The following is a 26,896-nucleotide window of genomic DNA, read 5'->3' on the forward strand; positions in this document are numbered from 1 at the left end:
CCCCAGCTCTCTGGGCACTGGGGTGCTTCTCCCCAGAGGTGGGCTTACTAAGGTCCGGGAGGCACCTGAGAGAGGGCACCTGCCTCCCCCAGAAAGTGGGGTCTGTGGGAGATGACACGGTTCTCAGAAGGGTGCGGCTTGCACACCTTGTGGGGACAGTTCCTGCAGGTTCCCAGGCCCCAGAAGGAGGGCTATCGGTGAGGAAGGACACAGCGGGGAGTGGCCGTGCCTTCTAGACTTGTCAGCTCCTCCTGGCAGGACTGTGTGTGTGTGTGTGTGTGTGTGTGTGTGTGTGTGAGAGAGAGAGAGAGAGAGAGAGAGAGAGGGTGTCCAGTGGACCCATGGGAGCCACTGTGTGCGTCTGCCCCTCTGTCTGGGTAATGGGGGGCCCTCCTGTCTTGCCCAACGCCAGGGATGGCAACTGCCCATCTATTACACTCTAGGTGATGGATAGTTTTATATGTCAACTGCCTAGGCTCTGGTGCCCAGTTGTTTGGTCAAACACCAGTCTAGATGTTGCAGTGAAGGCATTTTTTAGATGTGATTAACATTTAAATCAGTAGACTCTGAATAAAGCAGATTACCCTCCATAATGTAGGTGGGCCTCACCAATTAGTTGAAGGCCTTAAGAGAAAGGACTGAGGTCCCCCTTGAGAGGAAGGAATTCACCTCCAGACAGCCTTTGGGCTCAAGATTACAACCTCAGCTCCTGATGGAATTTCCAGCCTGCAGGCCTGCCCTGTGGACTCCAGACTTGCCAGCCTCACAATCCTGTGAGCTAATTCCTTAAAATAAATCTTTCTCTATATCTATATATACAATACAAACATACACATAATATGTACATATATCTCTCTCTAGAGAGTTTATATATATATGTACATATATATATGTATGCATGTATTGTGTATATATATGTATCTCTCTCTCTCTGGAGAGTTCTGACTAATACACCTACTTGGATATTTTGCTGAGCCTAGTGGCTAAGAGCACAGCCTCTGGAGCTGCCTGCCTGGGATTGGATTCTGATCCTGCTTATTAGCTGTGTGATCTTGGCCAAGTTAATTCCTTTCTCTGTGCCTCAGTTTTCCCATCTGTAAAAAGGGTGACAACAGTCTCTGACCCAGGTGTACGGAGGTGTCTGCCTCAGTGGCCAGCACAGGGCAGCACTGGGCACTCAGTCCCTCTCACACTGGATGTGTCTGTAGGGGTGTGTGTCTCACCAGCTGCCGGAGGTGGGGCTCTCAGTGGCGGTGACGAAGGCAGCCTGGCCTGGAGGCTATACCGCTGTACACACCGTGCTGACTGTGAGCTCCGCCTCGGTGGCCATGATGTCTGTGGGCTGGATGTTGCGGTCGTACATCGGGTTCTCAAACGTGGCCCGCACATTCGTGTTCTCGTGGCCAGCGTAGCCATTGAACGGAACTTTGGGTCTTCTCCTGGGAATGAGAGAGAGAGAGAGTGACCAAGACGTCAAGAGAGGAGACTCGGGGCCCTAAGAGGAGAGCGAGGCTCTGTGTCCCCTTCAGAAGGTCACAGCTCGCCTGAGCCAGGAGGGCTCTGGGTGGCTCAGGGAAAGGGAGAGGCCCTGGCACCCATCGTGCGACCCTCCTGTCCCTTCCCCGTACCTGTGCTTGTAGAGATAGAGCACAAAGCCCGCGATGATGAGCGCGATGAACGGCACCAGGATCGCGGCCGCCACCGAGCTGCTGTTGGAAGCAAAGTGGCGGCCGATGGACTCGGGGTCTGATTCCAGCAGCCTGAGGTCTGCAAAGTCCCAGAGCAGAAACCTCAGGTCACAGACACGGTGGCCACTGTGGTGGGGCTTGGGGTGCTGGCCGGGGCCCCCCACCTGCCTCCCCCATGCACTGGGCCATCCTCCCTGGAGAAGGATGGTCAGTCCACACGAGCTGGTCAAGCCTGGGGAAGCCAGTCTGCGGGAGAACCTGAAACCATGTCCCAGAATAAAGCCTTAAAAGAGAGCAGCCCTTTAGAAGCTTCCAAACTTCTTTCGGCCATAGAAATTTTATCCCATGAGACCTTACAAGGAAGCCAAAATATAAAGCACATGAAGGTGGACCTGCTCTGGAGGGCGTGGCAGCGGTGCTGAAGCTCCGGCTTCCTAGGGTCTCCCCTCCTCCCCGCCGCCCCTCGCCCCAGACTGGGAGCGCTCAGAAGACCACAGTGAGAGCCTCTGCCCCTGTCAGCGAACCGAGGGGGTGAGGCTCCGTCCAAGACGGGACGACTCTGCCCGGCACACCGGCAGTCAGCCGTGAAGCCAGAAGACGAACTCGGTTTCCTGAGGTCTCTCTGGTGTGTAAGGGGCCAGGGAACTGCCAAGTCTTTGAAGGGCTGCTGTGTGGAAGAGGGAGTGCTTTTACTCCAGGCAGCTAAGAGGATAGAGCCAGGAATAACTCCAGGGCAGAAGTAGGGCGGAGTGGGAAGCACAGGGAAGCAGGTTTCCGCTTACGCCAAGGAGGAGCTTTCTGAAGGTCAGAGCTGGGAGAAAACACAGTGCACTGCCTCGGTAGACAGGGGGTCCCGGGGGACAGGGCAGTCAGCACCCGGGGTGTATCGAGCTGCCCATCAAGCACCTGGGCCTGCCTCCTGTCTCCCCCTGAACTGCTTCCCAGAAGCCAGGACCCCTCCCCACATTAGAGGCTCTGAGTCAAGGCCAGTCTCTGGAGTGAGGATGCCCGACACTGAGGATGCTTGGTCCAGGGTAAAGATGCCAGGGAGGAAGTAGGGAAGGAAGCCTCCTTGACGCTTGGTTTCCCATCTGTAAAATGAGGACAGCAATACCACCCTTCCGGGACTGAGACTGCCCTGAGAGCCCCACGTCGTAATGCTCGGGGGGTCCCGGGGATGCCCGAGGGCTGGCTAGATAGTGTTGTGGGACGCATCTGAGACCCAATGTCCCTTAAGCTGGGGGCTTTCAAATCCAGGGCTGAACATGAAACTGTTTGGCAAAAGTTGAGGGTATTATGCATTGCACTTCTTTCTGGGGAGATATTACACAGCTTTTATCAAAACCTCAAAGGTGTCCCTGATCCAAAAGAGGCTAAGAGCCCTTCTTGGACTGTTGAACTTTACCAACCCCCTGCCCTCCATGCCAACATACAAGGTTCTCCGCCACCCGCTCAAGCATACACTCCAGGGACAAACGCTAGTTACCAAGTCTTTGAAAGCCGAACTGCCCAAAGCCTTGGCCCTTGACAGCGCCTTGGTAAATGAAGGTGCCTCCGGAGAACTCTGGGGAGACCTGTGAGGGCGGGAGCAGACAGAGTGAGATGAGAGGCACGCCGGAAGGAGCGAGGGGTCCGGCCAGCCAGGCCGGAGACACGCCCACAGGCACAGGGTGCCCACAGCTGGGCTCAACCCCTGCCTGTCACCTCCACTGACATCGGCTCTCTGCCCACCCTCAGGCAATGGCGAGGTGCTGGGGATAGGGCAGGGGCTCCAACTGCTCGCGGGAGGGAGGGAGACATTTTTATTTCTACTGGTCGAATCACTTAATCTGTTGGTGCATCAGTTCCTCATTTTAAAATGGGAACAAAAACAGTACTTATGTCATAGGCCTGCTCTGAAGATTTATATGAGCTAATATAGGTAAAGCACTTAGAACACCTAATAGGCCCTGAGTAAATGTTAGCTATTATTATTGTGATGAAAAACTGAGTTTTAGAGCACCGCGGAGCAAACCAAACCATGATTAAAATGTATCTAGCATGGGCTTCCCTGGTGGCGCAGTGGTTGAGAGTACGCCTGCCGATGCAGGGGACACGGGTTCGTGCCCCAGTCCGGGAAGATCCCACATGCCGCGGAGCGGCTGGGCCCGTGAGCCATGGCCGCTGAGCCTGCGCGTCCGGAGCCTGTGCTCCGCAACGGGAGGGGCCATGGCAGTGAGAGGCCCGTGTACCGCAAAAAAAAAAAAAAAAAAAAAAAAAATGTATCTAGCAGATTGAACGTACTTTGGAAAGTTTGTCCCAGTTCCAATAGCTATTAATTTGGGGGCGGGTAGTTGGGGACATAACTCCTCCTGGCTCTCTCTGTACTTGCCTCTGTGATGTTCGTGTACCAGACACAGACACGCAAACTTGTGGGCTGGGGACTGCTCGGCCAAGGGCGTGCTTGCTTTGAGGATGCTTCTGCTACCGGGGTTCCTTCTGACTCATGCTCCATCCCCAGGTGCAGCCCTCTGTCTGTTGTGCTCTAGGCTGACCCCCACCTCCTGTCCCCCTAAACACACCCCAGGTGACAGAGAAGTGGGCCCGATTGTTGGCTGTAGTCCCAGGCAGCCCTTCCGGCTGTTCCTGGCCCTCCAGAGCGCCATTTACATGTAGCCCTTGGCCTGCACTCCAAGCTCCCAACTTTACCCTTGTTCTCTCCCCTCTGGCCATCCTCCCAGCACAATGGAGTCTGGTGTCCCGGCACAGCTTTTGGACTACTACTATTGACGCCAGCCAGGACCAGGATACCCAAGGGGATCCATAGAATACTCTCAAGAATCCTGAGGAACTAACCCCATGTACCAGCCCCTGGAGAAACCACTTGCTTCTCATGTGATTATCATCAAAGTCACTCAACCCACAGCCCTCTACCAGCTAGTCTTGTCCGTGAGGATCCACCTTGACCCCTCAGCTCTCTGCTCCTCTGGCCCCATGACCTCTTCCTCCTTCCCACCCCTCCGCTTCTAGCTTCAATAATCCAAGACAGGGAAGCTGAGGATGTGACAGATGACTGCTCCACTCCCCTGCCTGTGAGATTGGAAGGTATGGGCAGAGGAGTATCACTGCAGAACTCCCACCTGAAGAATGCCCTTGCACGGAACAAGTCTTTCCCAGAAGAGAATGCAGGAGAGTTGTCTCCTTTCCCCCAGCTCCTGGTGTCTCAAACTGTGCTAAATCACCCACAACAGGCATCCTCAAACGTGAGAAGATGCTCAGTGTGCATCTGGGACTCACCATCTTCTCCCAGCTCCCACCACCACATCATGACCTTCGACTTGCTTGAATTTACTCATGTACTGCCAACTTCCAATCTCTTGCTTTCTGCTCACACATCAGAACCTACTTCACCTCACTCAGATGCACTGACCTTTAGACTCTCAGCCTCCTGGTCCTTGCTATGTTTTCCTGTGCTCACTTTACTAGCAGATGAGGACTCCCTTGCTCCCAGTCCTGGCCCCAAAGAAACCCTCCTCCCAAGTTTCCATGTTGATCCGAAGAGTTTCCACCAACTTCTCCCCTCCTCCTCCCTACCAGTGATCTGGGAATCAGGGATGGGGCAAGGGCACAGGGAGGTCAAGGACTGAGTGAGGCTTTACTGAACTTACATGCCCATCTAAGGCCCAGTGATCATCTTTGAACTTATTCACAAAGACCTCCACAGGCCCTGTAACCTGGTAAACTTGGAGGAGGAGATGGAAATCTTCTTTCTTGTAAATTCCTGGGAAAAGAAAGTTCAGAGGGTACACTTGAAAGATCCAGGAAAATTTCAAAACCCAAGTCTGTGGGTATGTGGGTGTGAGTGTCTGAGTGGGATTTCACAAGTAGATGTTGGTGTGTACATCCCATGTATAACTGGAGTTAGGTAAGTGTAGTGTGTCCTGTGAGTTTGTGCAGGCTGAATGTGAGGATACACAAGAATGTGCATATGTGTGTTAATAATCAACTGGATTACTGACCTGTGGTTGGGCTCCTGTTTACACATGCATGTGTGAGAATAAAGGGAATTGGATTTTGTATATGTTACAGGGTCAGTTAATGCATGGGTGTGCTTACAATTCAGTGGGTACAGGAATGCATGAGGGCATGTATATGGGAGTGTGTGAATGTGTTTAGGACTATGGCTTAGAGCAACTGAGTGAATATGAACGTTAGCTGTGTTTGTGTGTGTGTGCATGAGTGAGTGGCTGTGACTGCACGTGGGGTGTATTCACGTGTACAGTCATTCACTCATGCATCCATCGTTCTACCCATCTATTCGAATACACACTTGCTTTCTAAGATATTCAGTTTTTCTGATTATAGAAAATTTGAAAATTGGGGAAATTTTGGAAAATGCAGAGATGCACGAAGAAAGAAAATTCACTCCCGATCTCACTTCTGAGAAATAACCACTGTTAATATTTTGGTGTAGTTACTTCCAATTTTCTTTCTTATGAATATAATTTTTTCCTTCAAAAACTGGAGTCCCATTTTAAATGCATTGTAGTAGGTGTATTTTCTCCCAAAGTGGCATAATATTTTATCCGGCAGACATACTATAATTAATATATCCATTTCTTTTGAGACAATTTTCTATTCCCAGGTTTTATGTTATGGAAATAGCCCTGTAATGTGAACATTCTTTATTGGTAAATGTTTGATTCCCTCTAAAACTATTTCTTATGATCAAAATTCGTAGAAGTGTAATTGATGGGGCCAGTCATTTTCATGGCTCTTGATACAAGTTGACAAATTATTTTCTAGAACTATACTATTTTATACTTTGACCAGCATTGCATTAGTACCTTCACTGGACTAGCACCAGAGTTTATTGTTAATAAAATCTTAGTGGGATAAGTGGAAAGTGACATTTTATGTTTACTTTTTTTTGATTATTGCAAAAAACGTTTTTCCATTTGTTTATTAACTGTCTGTACTTTGGCTTCTGGGAGTTCTCTGCCCCTATTTTTGGTTCAGTTTTTAGGGATATACGTCTCTTTTTTCTTTATTTGTAAGAGTTCTTTGTATGTTCAATTTATTAATGTTTGTCATCTAACCATTTCCCTTTAGTCTGTGGTGCTTTTATCATGTAAACAAAGATGAATAGACACTTCCTCTTCCCCTGCCTACCAGACTAGCCCTGCAAAATAGTACAAGGAAGTGACAGTAGACTCGTTCTTGTGAAGAGCATGTGCCCGTCACCCATACCATCTGCAGGCTTTCCCAGAGGTGGCCTGCCCCTTACCAGCCAAGTGCAGCTCCACTCCACTGTGGTCAATCATGGTGGCGTTGACCTTGCTGTTGATGACCTGGAAACCAGTCACTCTGAGCATGGCTGGCTGCTTCTTCCCCTGGTACTCATAGGTACCTTTCCATAGGGAATTCTTTGCAAAAACATCCCCAGGAACTAGAGGAATTGAGAAACAGATATGAGAGGGGCTTTCACGTGTGCTGGTGGAATTGAGGTCAACCTGATGGTTGACCCCAGTTCACTCCCTGAGATTGTTTTCCCCAACATCTAACACGCAGGAGATGGTGGAGTGTTCTGGCCTCCTTGTTATGCTCTGTGTCTCAGAGTGGATGGGTGGAGGGAAAGAGAGAGAGAGAGAAAGTGGATAAAGAAAAAAGAGAACATGAGGGGATGGGGGAATGAACTAGAAGAAAGAAGAAAATAAAAGGAGGGAAGGGGTTGAAAAGATGGAGAAAGAGAAAAAGAGAGGAGAGAAAACCAATGTCATAAAATAGGAGCATGGACTAATGGAGTCAGGCAGATCTGGAGTCTCATTTTGGCTGTCAATTATCAGTTGTTTGATTACATACAAGAGTCTTCACTTTCTCACCTATGTCGGCCACATCTGTACTTCTGTAAATGGGGCTGTCCTGATTATCTCGTCAGGGGCTAAATGATTGTATGTCACATGATGTTGGGCACATAAAAGCAAATAATGAATGATAGCAACCAAAATTGTTATTTATCCTTATAATAATTTTCTAGGGAGAGTATTATGAGCCTTATTTTAACAAAAGGTAAACGGAAGCTCAAGAGGTGAAGTTTCTTTGTCCAAGGACACAGCTGGTCAGTGACCAAAATGGAACTTTAATTGAGTTTGATGCCGAATCTAGTTTTCTTTCTTGTATAACACACGTGCTAATATGGTAAATAAAAGTATAAGGTTCAAAAAAGGATATGATAGTCTAGAATAATTTTGCATTGGTCAGGCCATACCTGCAGTTCTGTGCCCAGTTCTGCACATCACACTTTGAAAGACACAATACCTGTTTTAAAAATGTAACCATTTCCAGCAAGCTCCCTAGGCAGGACCTGGGTGTATGTGTCTGACCACACACTGGCCAGCCCTGTGCCAGAAAGGGTTGGCTCCAGAGCTTGAAACTCTGGACATGTTTCTAGAAGCCTTTGGCTCTCAATTCTGGATGCAATTCCTGCTTCCTTCAAGCTCACTTCCTCCTGAGGTCTGCCTGGGGTTGGGAGGTAGGTGGGGAAATCTGTTCAGCTCTATAGACTGTTTTCACACCCTCCTATTGGGTACACAGAAACTCATGTGCATGTTTCTGGGTAAGTAGGTGAAGGAAGAAATACCAGTTTCTTGAGCCAAAGATCTAGAGCGTACCTACCTGAAGCTTGAGTGAGCGGAGGCTCCCGGGCAGTGTTGATGGGTCTCCCACTGGGCCGGACCTCTGCTGGGGAAAGAGAATGGAAGAAAACAGGTTCACTCTCTGGTTTATGTTCTATTGGAAAAATAATGGCCAGCTCTCTGACATTAGGTCAGTGGGTTGAGATCTTGCTTTGGACTTATCCCCTTAGACCAGGAGGTGGGCTACTTTGTCTGGTGAGATGTAAAGAGTTTAAAGGAAATCCATTTACCAATTATAGTCATTGAAATATTAAGCAAAAAATTAGAATATAGCTATATATGTGATTTTTTATTACTGCATTAAATAACAGGATCTAGTAGTAGGTCCAGTAACTATTCTAATCTTGAAGTAGTCAGGAACATAAACAACATTTCTTTCTTTTTTTTGCCATGCCACACGGCATGCAGGATCTTAGTTCCCTGATCAGGGATTGAACCTGTGTCCCCTGTAGTGGAAGCACAGAGTCCTAACTACTGTACTGCCAGGGAATTCCCAACAACATTTCGTGATATCCATAACTATTGTAGTGTAATGTGGAAATCTCTGCAGTTTCTACTGGTGACACATTTATAGGTATTGCTAACACTACTACAAGTTTTTGTCTATATCCTAAATTAAAGAAATGCTAAATTTCAGTAAGAGGTAAAGGACAATAAAGATGTCTATTTCCCACCCTAGCACACAGGTCTGCTGAATGCCACTACGGAGGACCCTTGGTTGAAGGGCCTCTGCTTTCCTCCCAGAGGCCTGGCACAAAGAACGGCCTTCCGCCAATCAAGAGTGAAGCGCCTAAGTCCCGGTAAGGGTTTCAGTGGAGGGTTTCCGTCCCTTGGAGTCACGATATTAAGACAGAGAAGCCCTCACAGGCAAAGGCAAAGGAGAAGGCTTTGGGCCTGAGCCCAACAGCCTAGGTTCCGGTCCCAGCAGTGCTACTTAGTGATTGTGTGACCTCATCTAGTCACATCACCACTCAGAGTCTTGTCTCCTCATCTGAAACATGGGAAAATACTGAAACATATCTCACAGGTCTACGCTGAATAAATGTGGTTATGAATGTGAAAGTCACAGTCAATAAATATTAATGTCTTTTCTTCTTTTGCAGAGAAACAACAGAAATATCTGTCTTGTTGCCAAGTAAAGGGGGGGACTCCTCCCTACTGTCTCCAACTCTGAAGTCAGCTTATGTTCGGGTGTACAGAAGGCTGTGGACATATTTTCCACAGTGACTCCATGAAGGCACACCTCTGAACAAAATGCCTTTATTGTCTTAGGTTTTTTTTTTTTTTTGCGGTACCGGGCCTCTCACTGTTGTGGCCTATCCCGTTGCGGAGCACAGGCTCTGGACGCGCAGGCTCAGCGGCCACGGCTCACGGGCCCAGCCGCTCCGCGGCATGTGGGATCTTCCCGGACTGGGGCACGAACCTGTGTCCCCTGCATCGGCAGGCGTACTCTCAACCACTGCGCCAGCAGGGAAGCCTTGTTTTAGGTTTTATAGGATGAAGGGAGCAAAGAGGGAGAAAGCATTTTATGTGCCAGACACTGTGCTAGGCACTTTATTCATGTTATTATTTCATTTACTCCTTCTCTTAGAACTGTGAAGTAGACATTATTGTCTTCATTTAATAGAAGAGAAACTTGTTAGAGGCAGAGAGGTGAAGGGACTTACCCAGGGTCTTATAGTAAGGGGTTGAGTTGCGATTCAACTGCATCTAAAGCATTTAGTATTTTTAAATGTAAGTACCTATTATAGCTTAAAAAATACTTAAGAATAAATGTAAACAAGGAAGTGCAAGACTTGTACATTGAAAATTACAAGCCATCATTGAAAGAAATTAAAGATCTAAATAAATGGAAAGATATCCCATGCTCATGGCTTGGAAGACTTAATATTGTTCAAATGGCAATACTCCCCAAATTGATCTACAGATTCAACACCACCCTTATCAAAATCCCAGCTGTCTGTTTGCAGAAATTGACAATCCATTCCTAAAATTCATATAGAAATAAAAGGGGCCCAGAATAGCCAAAACAATCTTGAAAAAGAAGAGCAAAAAGGAGGACTTACACTTCCCAACTTCAAAACTTGCTGCAAAGCTATAGTAATCAGGACTGGGCGGTAATGGTATAAGGACAGTTATACAGACCAGTGGAATAAAACTGAGGATCCTAATGTAAGCTCACACATTTGTGGTCAAATGGTCTTTGAAAAGGGTGCCAAGACAATCCAATGAGGGAAGAATAGTCTTTTCAACAAATGGTGCTGGGACAATTGGATATCTGCATGCAATAGCATGAATTTGGACCCCAAAACTCTTAGAAGAAAACACAGGTACAAATCTTTGTGACCTTGGATTAGGCAATGGTTTCTTAAATATGATAGTAAAAGCACAAGTAAACCTATAAAATATAGATAAATTGGGGTTCATCAAAATTAAAAGCTTCTGTGTTTAAAAGGACACCAACAGGAAAGTGAAAAGATCCAAACTCATCAAATCGCATACATTAAATATGTGCAGTTTTTGTATATCAATTATATCTCAATAAGGCTGTAAACAAATCCACACCTGAAAAAAAAAAGAAAAAAATTAACACAGGATAAAATGGAGCTTAAATTTTAGGTGATGAACGAAATAAAGAAGAAAGTACTGTAAATTAAAAAAAAAAGGCAGTGAAAAGAAAACCCACAAAATGGGGAAATATTTGAAAATCATGCATCTGATAAGGGTCTTATATTCTAGATATATAAAGAACAGTTGAAGGGACTCTGGACCAAGATGGCAACATAGGAGGCTCCTGAATTCCCCTCCTCCCACGGATACACTGAATGTGCAGGAGAAAACAGATCAATTCTCTCCGAGAGAAATCCAGAAGCTAGCTGAGTGACACCTACACATTGGGTGACTGAGAAAATACCCACATCAAAACAGGTAGGAAAGGCTGAGACACATTCTTGAAATAAACCCCACACCTGGCACGGCACCATACAATCAGGAGGGACCCCCAACTCCCAGCTTTTCCCTGAGAGTGTTGAGTTTGTACTACACATCTAGCACCCTGACTTTTAAGGCTGCCACCTGAGGGATGGGTGCCCAAATCACCTAGCTCTGACGGCCAATGGGGCTTGGGGCTTGTGTTCATGAGTCCCACAGGACTACAGCAAACAAGGAAGCAGTTTTTAAATGGACACAGTACAAACCCCTGTGGCTATATACCTGGTCTCACACTGAGGGAGCAGGTAAAAATGCACATCTCCCAGGTTCTCCCTGGAAGGGGTCTGACTGCATACTTTTCCAACTGTTGCCTGAGAGTCTGCTTCTAATCAGCCTGCATCTAGGTGCTGACCTCTGTGGGACACTGATGGGTCTTGGTACACCCTCAACTACTGGGAGCCACTAGGAATAAAGACGACAGCTTGGACAATCACAAAGGTTTGGGGGGCACCAGGTGATTGGGCTGCACTGACTGGTGAGGTTCATTGCCTAAATGACAGAAGACTGGGTGGGAGAGCTGCCTGTTTTATCTAATGAGTAGAAACCAACACAGAGAATCAGGGAAAGTGAATCAACAAGGGAAAATGTTCCAAACCAAATAATAAGATAAATCTCCAGAAACGGATCCTAATGAAACAGTGATAAGTGATTTACCCAATAGAGAGTTCAAAATAATGGTCATAAAGATGGTCACTGAGGTCAGGAAAGCAATGCACAAAGCAAGAATTTCAACAAAGAGAAAATATTTTAAAAGTACCAGACAGAAACCATAGAGCTGAAAATGTAATAATTGACCTGAAAAATTCAATAGAGGGGTTAAACAGCAGGGGTTTAAGTGGAAGTGAAACTCTAACATAAAAACACATGAAAGTATAAAACTCACTGGTAAAGATAAATACATGATTAAATTCAGAATACTCTAATATTGTAATGTTAGTGGGTAAATCACTTGTAACTCTAGTATAAAGGTTAAAAGACAAAAATGGTAACAATAACTATAACTACAATAATTTTTAATGGATATACAATATAAAAGATGTAAATTGTGACAGCAAAAACATAAAATGTGGGGGACTGTAAAAACGTGGAGCTTTTGTATGCATTCCAAGTTAGGTTGCTATCAGCTTAAAAAAAGACTGTTGTGGGGGCTCCCCTGGTGGCGCAGTGGTTGAGAGTCCGCCTGCCGATGCAGGGGATGCGGGTTCGTGCCCCCGTCTGGGAAGATCCCACATGCCACAGAGCGGCTAGGCCTGTGAGCCATGGCCGCTGAGCCTGCGCGTCCAGAGCCTGTGCTCCACAGCGGGAGAGGCCACAACAGTGAGAGGCCTGCGTACCGCAAAAAAAAAAAAAAAAAAAAAAAAAAGACTGTTATAAATATGTGTTATGTAAGCTTCGTGAAAAACACAAAGCATAACCTACAGTAGATATACAAAATATAAAGTGTAAGGACTCAAAACATTGCCCTTGTACCAAAGCCAGACAAGGACATTTCAAGAAAAGGAAATTCCAAGCCTGTATCCCTGATGAACATACACACAAACATCCTCAAGAAAATATTAGCAAACCAAATGAACGGTACATTAGGAGGATCATACACCATGATCAAGTGGGATTTATTCCTGGGATGAAAGGATGGTTCAATATACACAAACTGATAAATGTGATACTTGTGCACTTGTGATGTAGTAACACTTGTGATACTTGTGTTGGTAGGAATGTAACAGTGTGGAGGTTCCTTCAAGAATTAAAAATAGATAATGTGTAATCATAAATGTAAAGGATCTAGTGGGAAGCAGCCGCATAGCACAGGGAGATCAGCTCGGTCCTTTGTGACAGCCTGGAGGGGTGGGATAGGGAGGGTGGGAGGGAGGGAGACGCAAGAGGGAAGGGATATGGGAACAGATGTATATGTATAACTGATTCACTTTGTTATAAAGCAGAAACTAATAAACAAACAAACAAACAAAAATAAATGTAAAGGATCAATAGTCAAATCTAATGTATAATTATGTAAAGGAATAATATGAAATTTTTAAAAGCTGGACTGCTGTTATAGGAGCAGACATGAATAATAGATATTCTCTGTAATGAAGAAAATAATAATGTAAACCAATACAAGGATAGAGATTTTTTTCTATAAAAAAAGAATTAAAAATAGAAATACCATATGATCCAGCAATTCCATTTCTATATATCCAAAGGAAATGAAATTTTTGTCTTGAAGAGATGTTCACTGCAGCATTATTCACAATAGCCAAACTATGGAAACAAACTAAGTGTCCATTGATGGATGAATGGATAAAGAAAATGTGGTGTATACATACAATGGAATATTATTCAGCCTTAAAAAGAAGGAAATCCTGCCATTTGTGATAACATGGATGAATTTGGAGGACATTATGCCAAGTGAAATAAGCCAGACAGAGAAAGACAAATATTGCATGCTACTACTTAACATGTGGAATCTAAAAAGTCAAATTTATAAAAAGAGAGTAGAATAGTGGTTGTCAGGGGCTGGGAGGAGGGGGAAATAGGGAGAGGCTGGTAAAAGGATACAAGCTCTCAGTTATAAGATAAGATGTATATGTATAACATGGTAACTATAGTAGATAATACTGCATTGTATAATTGAAACTTGCTAAGAGAGTAGAACTCGTGTGCTCTCACCAAAAAAAAAAAAAAAAGATAAATATGTGAGGTGATGGATGTGTTAACTTGATAGTGGGAATCCTTTCACAATGTATATCAAATTATCATGTTGTATACTTTAAATATATTTCAATTTGTTTTGTCAATTATACCTCAATAAAGCTGGAAAAAAGAAATCAACAGGACATAAAGGAGTTCTTACAACTCAACAATAAAAAGGCAAATAGCCCAATTAAAAAATGGGCAAAGGATTTGAATAGACTTTTCTCCAAGGAAGATACAAAAATGGCCAATAACAAATGAAAAGATGCTCCACATTATTAGTCATTAGGGAAATGTAAAGGAAAACCACAATGTAATACTACTTTATACCTACTTAGGATGGCTATACTCAAAAAGCTGGACAATAACAAGTACTGGCAAGGAAGATGTAGAGAAATTAGACCCCTGGTGACCCCTGGTGCACTGCTGGTGGGAATGTAAAGTAAATGTAAAGGCACTCTGCAGAACGGTCCCTTACGCTGTTAAACACTGAGTTATTCTATTCCTGGATATATACCTAAGAGAACTGAAAACATATATCCAAACAGAACATGTACATTTACGTTCAAAGTAGCATTATTCATAATGGCCCCAAAGTGGAAACAACTGAAATGTTCATCAATGGACAAATGGATAAACAAAAGGTGGTATATCCATCAATAGAATATTATTCAGGCATAAAAAAGAATGAAGTAATAACACGTTACAACATGGATGAACCTTGAAAAAATTATGCGAAGTGAAATAATCCAGACACAAAAGGACAGATATCATATGATTCCACTAACATGAGGTACCTAGAATCAGCAAATTCATAGATATAGGAAATACAATAGAGGTTATTAGGGGCTGCAGAGTAAGGGGAATGGAAAGTTATTGTTTAATGGGTACAAAGTTCTTGTTTGGGACGATGAAAAGATTCTGAAAATGGATAGTGGTGATGGTTGCACAATATTGTGAATGTATCTAATGCCATTGAATTGTACACTTTAAAATGGTTAAAATGGTAAATATTATGTTGTGTATATTTTACCACAATTAAACGTTAAATGTACTCTAAAAAAGAAAAATTATACCACTACCATTTGTGGAACACAAATATTACTTTCCCTAAATAAAAGAAACTTACAACAATTCATACAATGAAAATACATTATTAAATTCTAGCTCTGAACCTGAAGCCTTCTCTCTCTGAGGGGCAGGACAGCAGAGTACTTAAGAGCATGGATTCTGAAGTTAGACCTGCAGGGTCTGAATCTCAGCTCTCTCCCTTTACCAGCTGGTGACCTTGGGGCATGTTACTTAACCTCTCTGTGCCTCAGTTTCCTCATATATTAAATGAGGATATGAGTAACACCTGCCTCATAGGATGACTGCAAGGATTGAGTTAGTACACGAAGTACTTAGAACAATACTTGGAATGTGGTGAGGTGAGGTCAGCACCTGTAACAGACATCTTACTGAATGCCATCCTAGCACCAAACCCATCCTTTATCCTTGCTGGATTCTTTACTTAAGACTGGACTCAGATTACCTTCTCCAGGAAGCCTTCTCTGATTCTCCCCTCCCCCTTAGGCTGAATTAGTGCCCTTCCCATCATCCCCACAGCATTCAGTGCATCTCTATGTTCCTGAAGGTACTGTTATATCTGATAATGTGTGTGTCTTCCACAGCTGAATGTGAGCTCCTTTAGGGCAGGGTTTGTGTCTTTCACTTCCCCATCCCCCATGCCCGGCACAGCCACGCACAGTGATAATACTTAATAAATAGAGAACAAATGAATGAAGAAGAGGGGGAGGGAGGTCTGAGACATCACGGTAATCCTGAGGGATCTGTGAGTGGGTAGTTTTATCAAGGTTATGATAGGCATATATGCATAACGTGTTATTCCAGTTTAGTGGAACACAGAGCTTTTCTCCGTCTGATGATTAAGTATAATCCTTAGACTACTGTATACTTAACACTGGGCAGAGTGTTTAAGCTCAAGCAGAAGGTAGCAAGGTAAAACTTGGGATGGCTTCACTCTGTGCCTCTTTAGACTACCCTGGTTTCATCTCCTAGACTCAACACCTCAGAAAATCAGAAGCAGGCTCCAGCTTCCGGAAATCACATTTCTTTCTTCTCTTTGGCCCTCTTCACTCAAGCTCAGCTGTCCCCTTTGGCCCCCCAACCCTGGAGAAGCTCACCAAGGGGGCACACTCACCCAGGCAGACGGGTGGTTTGCCTGTCCAGCTGCCATCTGCTTTGCATGTGCGGTGCTCAGAGCCACCCTTGAGGGAGAAGCCCTCCTGGCAGGAATAGATGAGTGTGTAGCCCATGGAGGGCAAGTCCAGGGCCCCAACGTTGGCATGGGTCGGCATCTCCGGCTGCTTGCAGTGGTGGGCTGGATGACAGGGAAGACGCTGCTGGGAGACGAGGGTCTCCAGGAGGCCTCTCCACCACTCCCCTGTTCCTTGATGGACCACCCCCTTCCTTTCCCTTATGGGTCCCTTTCAGGTCCAGCATCCCCTCCCCAGCCCCAGCCCCACCCCAGCCTTGATATCTATATGAGAGGCCAAGATGGAGATCCTGTGGATATTGGCTCAGTCAACCCTGGGGGAACCTAAACCTGCAGCAATTTTCCTGAGGGAAAAGGAGTAATTATGGTCAAAAGCCTGAAATCTTCCATCCTGAGGGCAGGCCTTGTAGTTGTTAGTATTTGCTGCCATGGGAAAGTTCTTTCTTTTTCTTTGCGAAGGCATAGGAATTGCCTTCAAATATCAGAAAGGCTTCTGTGTGTAAATATCTTCTGTGGGGCTCCAAGGGGTAAGGAGTACAAAGAAACCAGTACTGGGCCCAGTGAGGAGTTGTGAGCTCTGTCATTCAGAGCACTCAAGCATTGCCTAGATGCCCAGCTGGGGGAGATTATGAGTTGCCAGGAGGAGGTGTCTGGGCTGTAGGTGAAGTTTGCACTCACAGACACAGTCGGGTGGGGTTCCGCTCCAGGTCAGGTTGGGGAGACAGGTCCTGGTGGTGGAGCCCTGGAGCAGGTAACCTTTCTGACAACGGAAGAGCACGGTGCTTCCAACCTGTGGCCAGGACGAAGTTCCCACAATCACCTTCCATCCAGCGACGCTTCATACCTGTCACCTGACTGCTTACTTTCCCAGGACATTACTCCTACCCACCCTTCTGTTTCTCTGCCTGATTAAATCTTATTTATCCCTTGAGGCAGCTTACGTTATGCCTCATCCACAAGGCCTCATCCAACTCCCTGGGCCAGATCAACACTCTCATGGGATATATCATATTCTGCTGCGGGGGGGCTGAGTGCCTGACCCAGAATCAGAAGACCCTGGGTTTGAGTTCTGGTATCTACATTTACTCACTGGATGCCAGGCTGCAAGAAACTCTCTACACCTTAGCCTTCCTGTGTAGAGTTGGGATGAGCAGCCCTGCCAGACTACACTGGAATGTCGTGACACTCAAATGTGAGGGTGGATTTGAAAGCATTTTATGAAATGTGAAGAACTGTGCAAAGTAGATTACTGTGTGTGTCTCTTCCCTCCATGAATCTATAAATTCTTTTAGGACATGTCCCCTATAGAATCTGGAGCTATGCTTTGTGAAAAATCTCTTGAGCAGAATTGCTACCCTCCCGGCATCCCTCCCTCTGCTCCACTAGCCCCTCACCGTCGGACTTGACACTCCCTGAAGCCACCAGCTCCATCTCTAGTCTGTGCGGCACCATGCTGCCAGATCAGCTTCCTAAACTGCAACTCGGATCACACTATTTCCCAGCTCAAAACACTCACGTGTCTCTGTGACCTCTGGGAGCAAATTGAAACGCAAGGTGAAACCTAATTTCTACTCCCTTCCTCCACGCCCATCACCTCGTTCAGCAAATGGTACCCCTATCCACCCAGTTGTGCAAGTCAAAAACTTCAAGTCGTCCTTGATTTCTCCCTTTCCTTCAATCCCTCCATTCAATCCTTCAAGAAGTCTTTTTGGTTCTACCGACAAAATACCTCCCGACCCCTTCACATCTCTCTATGTCCACTGTCGCTACCCCGGCTCAGTCCCACCCTCATCTTTCTCTCAAGATGCTGCAATAATGTCCTATTTGTCTAAGCGCTTCCATTCTTTTTTTTTTTTTTTTTTTTTTCTTTTTGCGGTATGTGGGCCTCTCACTGTTGTGGCCTCTCCCGTTGCGGAGCACAGGCTCCGGATGCGCAGGCCCAGCGGCCATGGCTCACGGGCCCAGCCGCTCCGCGGCATATGGGATCCTCCCAGACCGGGGCACGAACCCGTATCCCCTGCATCGGCAGGCGGACTCTCAACCACTTGCGCCACCAGGGAGGCCCAGCGCTTCCATTCCTAACCCCTATTGTTCATCCCCTCCTCAGGGTCCTGAGTGATAGTTCAAATGATGGATCAGATGAAGTCACCTTCAAATGGTTTCCTATGACATTTAGAATAAAATCCAAAATGCTTATCATGGTCTCAAGGCCCTATATGACCTGGTCCATGCCCTTCTCTTTTCAAAATTTATTATGTGATATTTGGTGCATAGAAAAGAATATATGGCACATATACAGACGTGAATCATCATAATAAAATGGACACCTTAAGTGGAGCCCAGCACTCAACCTAAGGGTTAGAACATCATTGACAGGTTTGTCACCTGCGTGCTCCTTCCCTGCCCTGTTCCTCAGCTTCCCTCGGTGAAAACCAGTCTCTTGAATTTTGTGTTTTTCATTTCCTTGCTTAGTTAAAAAATAATTCTATCACATATGCCTACATATATCTCTAAACAATATAAATTTTTCTTGGTTTTAATCTTTCTAGAAATAGTATCCTATCTCTTTTGACGTTCAATACTATGTTTCTAACAGTCATCCATGTGTGTGGAGCTATAGTTCCTTAGTTGTCACTGCTGTGTGATGAACCCTCCTGAGACTACACCAGGATTTTTCTCATTTCTTGGTAACATGTACGAGAGCGTCTCTGGGGTTGCTTACTCTGGGTCATAGGATGTGTGAATATTTAACTTCACAAGGCAGTGCCAGGTGGTTTTCAAACCCAGCCTAGCTCTTCGGCTTCATGTCCTTCTCCTCTCTCTTTATGCTCCCGACCAGCTGGCTGGCCAGCTTTCTAGTCCTGCCACCTGCCAAGTTCCCTGCCTGAGCGCTCCTCTGCCCTGGCCGTTGCCTCTGCTGGGAACGCCCACCCAGCTCTGCACAGGGCTGGCGCTTCCCACCATGGGGGCCACAGTTCAAGTTTAGGAGGCCTCTTCCCTCACTCTGCTTCCTAAAACAGCAACCCTCCCCACCCCCGTCACACCCTTTTATATTGTGCCGTGTGTAACGCCTATCGCTCACAGAAGTGATCTTGTTTATTTATTGTCACCAGCCAGGGAACTCCCGTAGAGCAGGCGCTTGGCCTGTCTTGTTCCCACTGTATTCCTAGCACCTAGAATAGTTCACGGCAGTAAATATTTGATAAATCCCATTACTAGGTAAGATCCCAACCCGCCATTGCTGGCTTAGTTCCTGATACCCCCTGGGCACATTGGGGGCTCCAGTTCATTGTCCTGCCTTGAACACACCCATACTTTCCTGCTTCCTTCTGCTCAGAGGGTCCCATCCAGGCTGTCCACATCCTTTCCTTTTGAAGCGCATTCTGAGATGTGTCCCTGGAGCCTGTATCCTGCTGGGACGGGCCCACTGGGCAGGAGACTGTCTCCCATGTGGCACTTGCTGGCTCCCACCACCCTGTCTGAGCCCCGTAGGGTATGGGTGCCCTGGGGACAGAAGATCCATCTGTCTCACTTCCGTCCCTGCCCCAGTCACAAGGGGCTGCTGGGAAGTGCCTGTGGAGCTACACGTGAGTCTGTTCTTCCACATCAGCTTCTCGGGTTGGTGTAAACGCCTGCCTGTTTCTGAGGGGGCGTGCTGTGCAGCCTGGCTTGAAGAAGCAGGCTGCTTTCTCTCTCCAGCTTCCAAGGTCTCATGCCCCCTAGTGCTGTCCTGAGTCCTCTGAGACTGAGGACAGTGACAAGAAGGGACAGAAGGCAGAAAGGCCGGATCTCGGTTGACCTCGTTACCTGGTAGCCCTGGGAATTGTTCTGGATCCCAAACTGTGGCACGCCAGGGTCCGCACACGTGGTCAGCGTGGGGTCTGGATTGCAAAACAAAGAAACAGACCATGGTCACGGAAGCTTTCATCGCCCCTGCTCACTCTGAGAAACAGATGCAGGATAGAGGATGGAGTCACGCCCTGACTTCCCTGCCCTTGGGAATCTCCCCCCGGAGTCATGCCCCAGCTGACGATGATTCCCGGCAGCACATGAGCTCTGGCTACTTCACCTTCTGTTCTAAGTAGCTTAGAGGAGTGCTCACCCCTTTTTGCAGATGAGACCGATGAAGACCGGGAAGAAAATTCATCATCTCGGGACCCAAAGAAGGATGCCCACCAGCTGGGACACTCTGCTCCCGGTCACCTCTCACCTATGCAGCTGGGCTGGGTGCCACTCCACGTCCCATCTGACTGGCAGAACCTCCGTGGAGAGCCCACCAGCACCAGAGGGGGCTGGCAGGAGAAGAAGACAGAAGACCTGTAGGAGAAGCCTCGGTCCTCTCTCCTGCCATGGGCCGGGATGCCAGGATCTCCGCAGAACACAGCTGGGAAGACGAGGGAGAAGGGCAGGTCCAAGTTGCTTTCTAGAACTCAGTCTGCTCGCCCCCCTTAACCCCCACCCAGCCTTTGGTCCTTATACTGCTTTCCTCTTGGTTCCACTTGAACTCTGGCTGTGGGGCAGCCCTGGGTCAATGATTACACCTGCCTCAGCGCTGCTGTGTGTTTCCTCTCCTTTCCACATTCAAATGCTTATTAATAACCATTTCCATGTAATAGAGTAACATTACAGGAAGTCTAGAACATGGAGAAAAAATAAACTATCATCGTACTACCCAAAACATTTTGTTCATTTTTGTGCTCATTCCCTTCTAGTGTTTGTTCAGTTGTATGGAAACTTGTGCGTGGCTGCAAACCTGATGTCCAGGTGCTGTCACCCTTGCTTTGTTCACTTGATATTCTGTACACATTTCCCGTGTTTATGACATCATTATCACTTATTGGCTACGTAAATTCGCAATGAGATGGTGTAACATGATTATCCTAACCCTCACATTAGGCATTTTCTATTATTATAAAGTTACTTATGGCTTTTCTTTAACTTGTATTATTTTCTTAGGGGAATTCTCTAGGAGTGAACTTACTATCCTTAAGGGTTTGAGTGTGTTCGCAGCTCTTGATGCGTATTGCCAAATGCCTTTCCATGGACTGTGTATTTACCCTGCAGTGAGCAGCATCTGAGAGTGCCCGTTTCATTTGGATCAGCAGAGAGCATCTTTAAAAATTGACTGTGGGGGCTTCCCTGGTGGCGCAGTGGTTGAGAGTCCGCCTGCCGATGCAGGGGACACGGGTTCATGCCCCGGTCCAGGAGGATCCCACATGCTGTGGAGCGGCTGGGCCCGTGAGCCATGGCCGCTGAGCCTGCGCGTCCGGAGCCTGTGCTCCGCAACGGGAGAGGCCACAACAGTGAGAGGCCCGTGAACCACAAAAAAAAAAAAAAAAAAAAAAAAAAAAATTGACTGTGGAAGGCCAAGTTCCCCAAGACATCACTTCAAGCGTGAGGAACCTTCTTTATGCTATGGTGTGTGTGTGTGTCTTTACACAGAGTCATGAGGTTCACAGTCAGATGTGAAATCAAATGGAAGCCTGGCCCTGGAAGCTGCGGAGTCTGGACGGAGCAATCAGAAGTCAGTTAAAGGCTGAGCCAATTGGAAGTCACCACACCCAGGAAGAGGCAACTCAAAGAATAAGAAATACGAGTGGATGACAAAGAGCAGCTCAGTTTGGCTAAGAAGCAATGTGATGGCAATGAAAACAATGAGATATTTGTTTAAACTCCTCAGGCTGGTAAATATTAAGAATATTGGCAAAATCAACTGTTAGTGAGGGTGTGAGTCAAGAAATCTTCTCATCAACTGCTGGTGGGAGTGTAAACTGGGACACCATTTCTAGAAGACAGTTTGGCAACATGCATCAAAATGTATAGCGTGCACACCAATTGGCCCAGCATCCTCACTCCTAGGACTTCAACACAAGCATAAAGAAATGCTACTTTCGAGGCTATATATTGCAGAACTGTTTCTAACATGATTAGATTGGAGAAACCCAACTTCATCACCAGTAGGAGAAGATTAAACCAGTTGTGGCATATATAACAAGGGAATTCTTTAAAGCCATTAAAAAGGATGATGTATAGATTAGTATGTATTGATAGAGCAAGGGTCTGATGGCCTGTGAATGAATACAAGTTGTGAAGAGCATGATTCAATACCATTTATACAGAAAATTGCATACATACTGCTATACATGCAAAAACGCATAGTGATTGTGTGGAAGTATGACAAGCCTAACTATGGCTATCTTTGGGAAGGAGGGTTCAGTGAGAGTTCATTCTTCTTTGTATTTTTGGATATAGTACAGTTTTGGGTTTTTTTTTTTAACAATAACCATAATTCATTGTTAAAAAGCAATTCAGCTATTTCTCAAGACAAAAAGCAAGGTTTCTGAGTCCAGACTCAACATGGAGTCTTGCTCCCTTCCTAATGTTTCCCTGGAGGAATACGAAAGTCTAAGGGGTTAACCACACACCACATGCTGCCTTTCCTGTGTCCACTTTTACTGGCCCTTGTCTCTGCTGAAATTTCCCAAACTGAAGTAAATTTTCAGAGGTCTCCAAACAGTGTCATGTGTAGCTGATAGTTTTCTGCAGCATTAGACAAATGCCAAGTAGAAAGGAAAAACAGGTCCTACTGTTTGTCCAAGTTCCAGAGCCAGATTATGGGGTAAGGCAAGAAAGAATAAGTGACCCGGAACCTGCTTCTCTGGGGGACTCGGTAAGAAATGAGCCCTGGTATGGACTTGAGGCTCTTTGAGACACAATCGGGCCAGGTAGATCAGAAATAACTCTCTCACCAGAAAATCACAAGGGCCCCAGCGTCTCTTCTGTGCAGGGTATTTTCCTTGAAGACAGGCATGTTTCTAGCACTGCCCCGCTTGCCTGCCCAGCTTTGGGCTCTAGTGCATCCAGTTAATGACCTTTCAGGTTAAGAAACACCTCCCTTATCTCTGGCTTAATTTCCTTCCACTGTGACTCCACACAGTGAGAGGAGCCAGGGCTCAATTAAGATAGTCTCATATCCTTCCTTTAAAATCCCTTTCTTCTTTAATAGTGTCTTTTTTTTTTTTTTTTTCTTTTCGGTACGCGGGCCTCTCACTGCTGTGGCATCTCCCGTTGCGGAGCACAGGCTCCGGACGCTCAGGCTCAGCGGCCATGGCTCACGGGCCTAGCCGCTCCGCGGCATGTGGGATCCTCCCGGACCGGGGCACGAACCTGTTTTCCCCTGCATCGGCAGGCGGACTCTCAACCACTGCGCCACCAGGGAAGCTCTTTAATAGTGTCTTTGACAAAGCTCCTCCCTGATTTTGGGCCGGGGACCTCCATTCTAGGCCTCCTAGCAGCAGAGCTCTAGAAGCAGACCAGCAGAGGAGGGAAGAGGATGGAGCCAGCAGATGGGACGCCTCGGAGGCCCCCATGAGCGACTTACGGAAACACTGAGGCAGGTCTCCGGTCCAGGACCCGTTTCCCTCGCAGGTGAGCACCGCAGGCAGGGAGAGCTGGTACCCCTCCAGGCAGGCATACGTCACGCTTGAGCCCCACATGAAGTCGGACCCCACCACTTTCCCGTTGGGGACGAGCTGAGGCGGTTTGCACATGATAGCTGGGGGAGACCAAAGCAGGTTGAGTGCTGGGGCTGCCAGGGGAAACCAGGCCCTCGTGGCCGCCGGCACGGATGTCACTGGCTCCCTGTGCCCGCCGGGAGTCTGGGCTAAGCGGCAGGAAGCAGGAACGCCCCCTCTTCCTTTGGGAGCTTGGGCTTTTTGCACCTTACGACAACCCACTCCTCTCTGCACGGCCCTGCCCTCAATGTTCAAGGCCCAGGACCTTCCCACTCCCTCGCTGCAGATGTTCAGGGACCACTCCTCACCTTGCACACCCCCCGATAAGATGTTAGGGCTGTGCCTCATCACACCCTCCCTTCTAGATGTTCAAGACTTTTGTACCTTCTTTGTCCCCGTGTCCACATCTGAAGTCCCCAGACACACCTTTGCAGACTGGCTTGGTGCCGTTCCACGTCCGGTCCTTGGTGCAGCTCAGCACGGACACCCTATGTGACTCCATCATGTAGCCAGGGATGCACTGGTAGGTCACAGTTTTGTTGTACCTGAAGTCACTGCCCAGCCGGAGGCCATTGGCTGGAATCCCAGGGTCGCCACAGTTTATGACTGGGATGAGGAGATAGAGCATTGCTCACTCTGAGCACAGACCCCCCCTCTCCCCAGCACCCCAACGCCATCCCTATCACTCCCTGCACGTGTCTGGGAAGGAAAGCTGTCAGGGTAGGGATGTCCTGTCCCCTCCCCGGTTCCTAGTTGGGCACCATCCATTCTAAGTCCCCGCAGCCAAGTCTGCTTGCAAAGGCTGTCCTACATCCCCCATCCTTGCCTGCACCATCCTTACACACCCCAGCAACTTGGGCTGGGAAACCCATCTTTTTCATTTAAAGCCCACACCTCTAAGAGTAAGTATCCAGAGGGCTCGCTTCATAAATGAGGCTGGGGTCCAAGGAGAGGGACGTTTCCAGGTTGAAGAGCTTAAGATGTGTTGACGGACCACATAAGACAATTTGTCGCTGGAAAGGGCATCTTACTGCCTGCTCTTCTGCCCAGGAGACCTCTGTGGGTCCAGTGGCCTAGGAGCAGGGTCTTGTGACTGATGCAGTGGTCATACTGATGTTACGGTATCAAGTGAGGGTGAGGTTTGGTGAGCTCTGGCCTCAGAACAAAAGTGAACTTGACAGGGAATTTCAAATGCAGCCTGAAATCACAGCTAGGATTTTGAAAGGGAGAATGTTGTCAGATTCCCTTATCTTATCACTTCCTTCCGTCTGGGCCCCACAGTGATTTGCTTTTCAAGGAAAAGGGTCTGGAGCTGCCCTTAAGAGAAGCAAGAAAGGGGAGCCAGGCTGGGGTGGGGATGGGTCCAAGGGAGAGAAGGAACTAACAAAGATGGTAGATGGCAGCAGCTTTAAGGTGGAAAGAGAATCAGGCTGAGCACTGGGGGTTTTCCCTAAAAGAGAAAAAGAAAGCCCAAGGAACTGGCTAGAGTCTGAGAGATAGCAAATAATTATATATTCTCAACCTCTTTGAGCTTCAGTTGTCTCATACATAAAGTAGAGCTAATAGTATCTACTTCATGGGGTTGTGGTGAGAATCAAAAGATGTGATGCATGTGAAACAAAGCACTTATCTCAGTGGCTGTCACATACTATGTGCCCAGTAAGTGGAGGCTATTTGTATGATTCTCATTCAGGGTCAAGTCCCACCATGTCAGCCAGCCTTCCCAGTCTCCTCCAGACAACCTCTTCTTTGGCACGGAGAAGCCTGATTGCCTTGGCCACCATTTGCCATGGAGCCCAGAGGTTCTCACCTATGCACTCCGGGTCGCTGCCTGTCCAGGTGCCATTGACCGAGCAGTGCCGGCTGAGCAGGCCTGTGGCGTAGTAGCCTTCCCGACACTCATAGACGATGGAGCTGGAGAAAACCAGGCCATCGCTGAACATGACTCGGGCATTGCTTGGAGTCCCAGGGTTCCCACAAGAGATCACTAGGAAGCCGAAAGGACACATTATTCATCAGAACAAGAGCAGACATCCTTTGGGGGGCTGGGCCCTGCCCAGAGTGAAGACCTCGTGCTATGTAAGGACCCTGTGGATTGAAATGCCTCTTGGGATGCTTTCATGTCGGATCATCTCCCCCTTAGAAGGGGAGGAGAGACCTGTAGGGATTTTTTATGATTTCTAAAAATTAAAGACTGTATCTGTTTTATTATCACACCTAACATTTTAAACAATTCCTTAATATCACCAAATATCCAATCGGTGCTTAGTGTTTCTGTCTCTCTCTTTTTTACAGTTGATTTGTTTGAATCACGATCCAAATAAAGTCCACACATGACATTTGGTTGGCATGTCTCTAAGACTCTGAATCCAGAGATTACTGGATTACCCTCTCCTACAATTTATCTGTTACACGAATCAGGGCATTTATCCGGTAGAATCTCCCACTTTCTGGATTTTACTAACTGCACCAATGAGGCATTGTTCAGCATCTTCCTCTGTCCCCTGTAGTTACTGTAGTCAAGTTCTACTTTTTGGCAAAGGTACTTTTCAAAGGTTTTGTGTTTTTCTTATCACATCAGGAGGCACAGAATGTCTGGTTGTTTCCTTGTTAGTGATGTTGAGGCTGACCAGTGGGTCGGGTCTGCCTGCCTCATCTGGCATTATAAAGTTCCTATTAGTTGTCACTTAATGGTTTTACCAGAAATTAAATATTGTTGACCAGATTCGTTATTTCATTAGGGGATAGAAATGGTGATATTCTAATTCTATAATTCTTTCTGCTTTAGCTGGTGTTTAAGAACTTGTCCATCATCAAATATTTGCTTACCCAGAAATAGAGTTCATATAGGACGGCTGGATTAATGCTTGATTTCTTTTTTTTTTTTAAATCAGACGTGAGAACAATGAGTTGGTTCCCTAGCAAGCTCCAAAGGACAATATTTGAATTCACAGATTTGAATTTATTTGCTATGTTTCCATCTGTTGTCACTTTTATTCTTATTAACGCTCAAATTATCCCATCTTTGACTAGTGGGAGCCCCTTCAAGTTGGCTCCTGA

The 26,896-nt window shown here is 46.7% G+C and overlaps 1 protein-coding gene across 2 annotated transcripts in view; it reads right to left on the reverse strand.

Annotated features, from left to right (window-relative positions):
- Positions 1 to 1,279: 1,279 nt before the first annotated feature.
- The window catches only part of CSMD2 (CUB and Sushi multiple domains 2), a 660,274-nt gene continuing 634,657 nt past the window's right edge, over positions 1,280 to 26,896 (reverse strand). The window contains exons 58-70 of one of the 2 annotated variants that reach the window (XM_060081981.1): positions 25,647 to 25,823; positions 24,263 to 24,442; positions 23,704 to 23,877; positions 20,533 to 20,706; positions 20,130 to 20,203; positions 17,001 to 17,112; positions 16,248 to 16,427; positions 8,343 to 8,405; positions 6,955 to 7,116; positions 5,336 to 5,448; positions 3,175 to 3,262; positions 1,629 to 1,767; positions 1,280 to 1,439 (exon numbers count right to left, since the gene is read on the reverse strand). In XM_060081981.1, coding sequence (XP_059937964.1) covers positions 1,280 to 1,439; positions 1,629 to 1,767; positions 3,175 to 3,262; positions 5,336 to 5,448; positions 6,955 to 7,116; positions 8,343 to 8,405; positions 16,248 to 16,427; positions 17,001 to 17,112; positions 20,130 to 20,203; positions 20,533 to 20,706; positions 23,704 to 23,877; positions 24,263 to 24,442; positions 25,647 to 25,823 — 1,796 coding nt within the window. Of the gene's footprint in view, positions 1,440 to 1,628; positions 1,768 to 3,174; positions 3,263 to 5,335; positions 5,449 to 6,954; positions 7,117 to 8,342; positions 8,409 to 16,247; positions 16,428 to 17,000; positions 17,113 to 20,129; positions 20,204 to 20,532; positions 20,707 to 23,703; positions 23,878 to 24,262; positions 24,443 to 25,646; positions 25,824 to 26,896 lie in introns of both variants that reach the window. The other variant, XM_060081974.1, reaches the window with a different exon arrangement.

The sequence above is a fragment of the Mesoplodon densirostris genome, chromosome 2 (assembly GCF_025265405.1).
Source record: "Mesoplodon densirostris isolate mMesDen1 chromosome 2, mMesDen1 primary haplotype, whole genome shotgun sequence".
In the NCBI taxonomy this organism is placed as follows: Eukaryota; Metazoa; Chordata; class Mammalia; order Artiodactyla; family Ziphiidae; genus Mesoplodon; species Mesoplodon densirostris.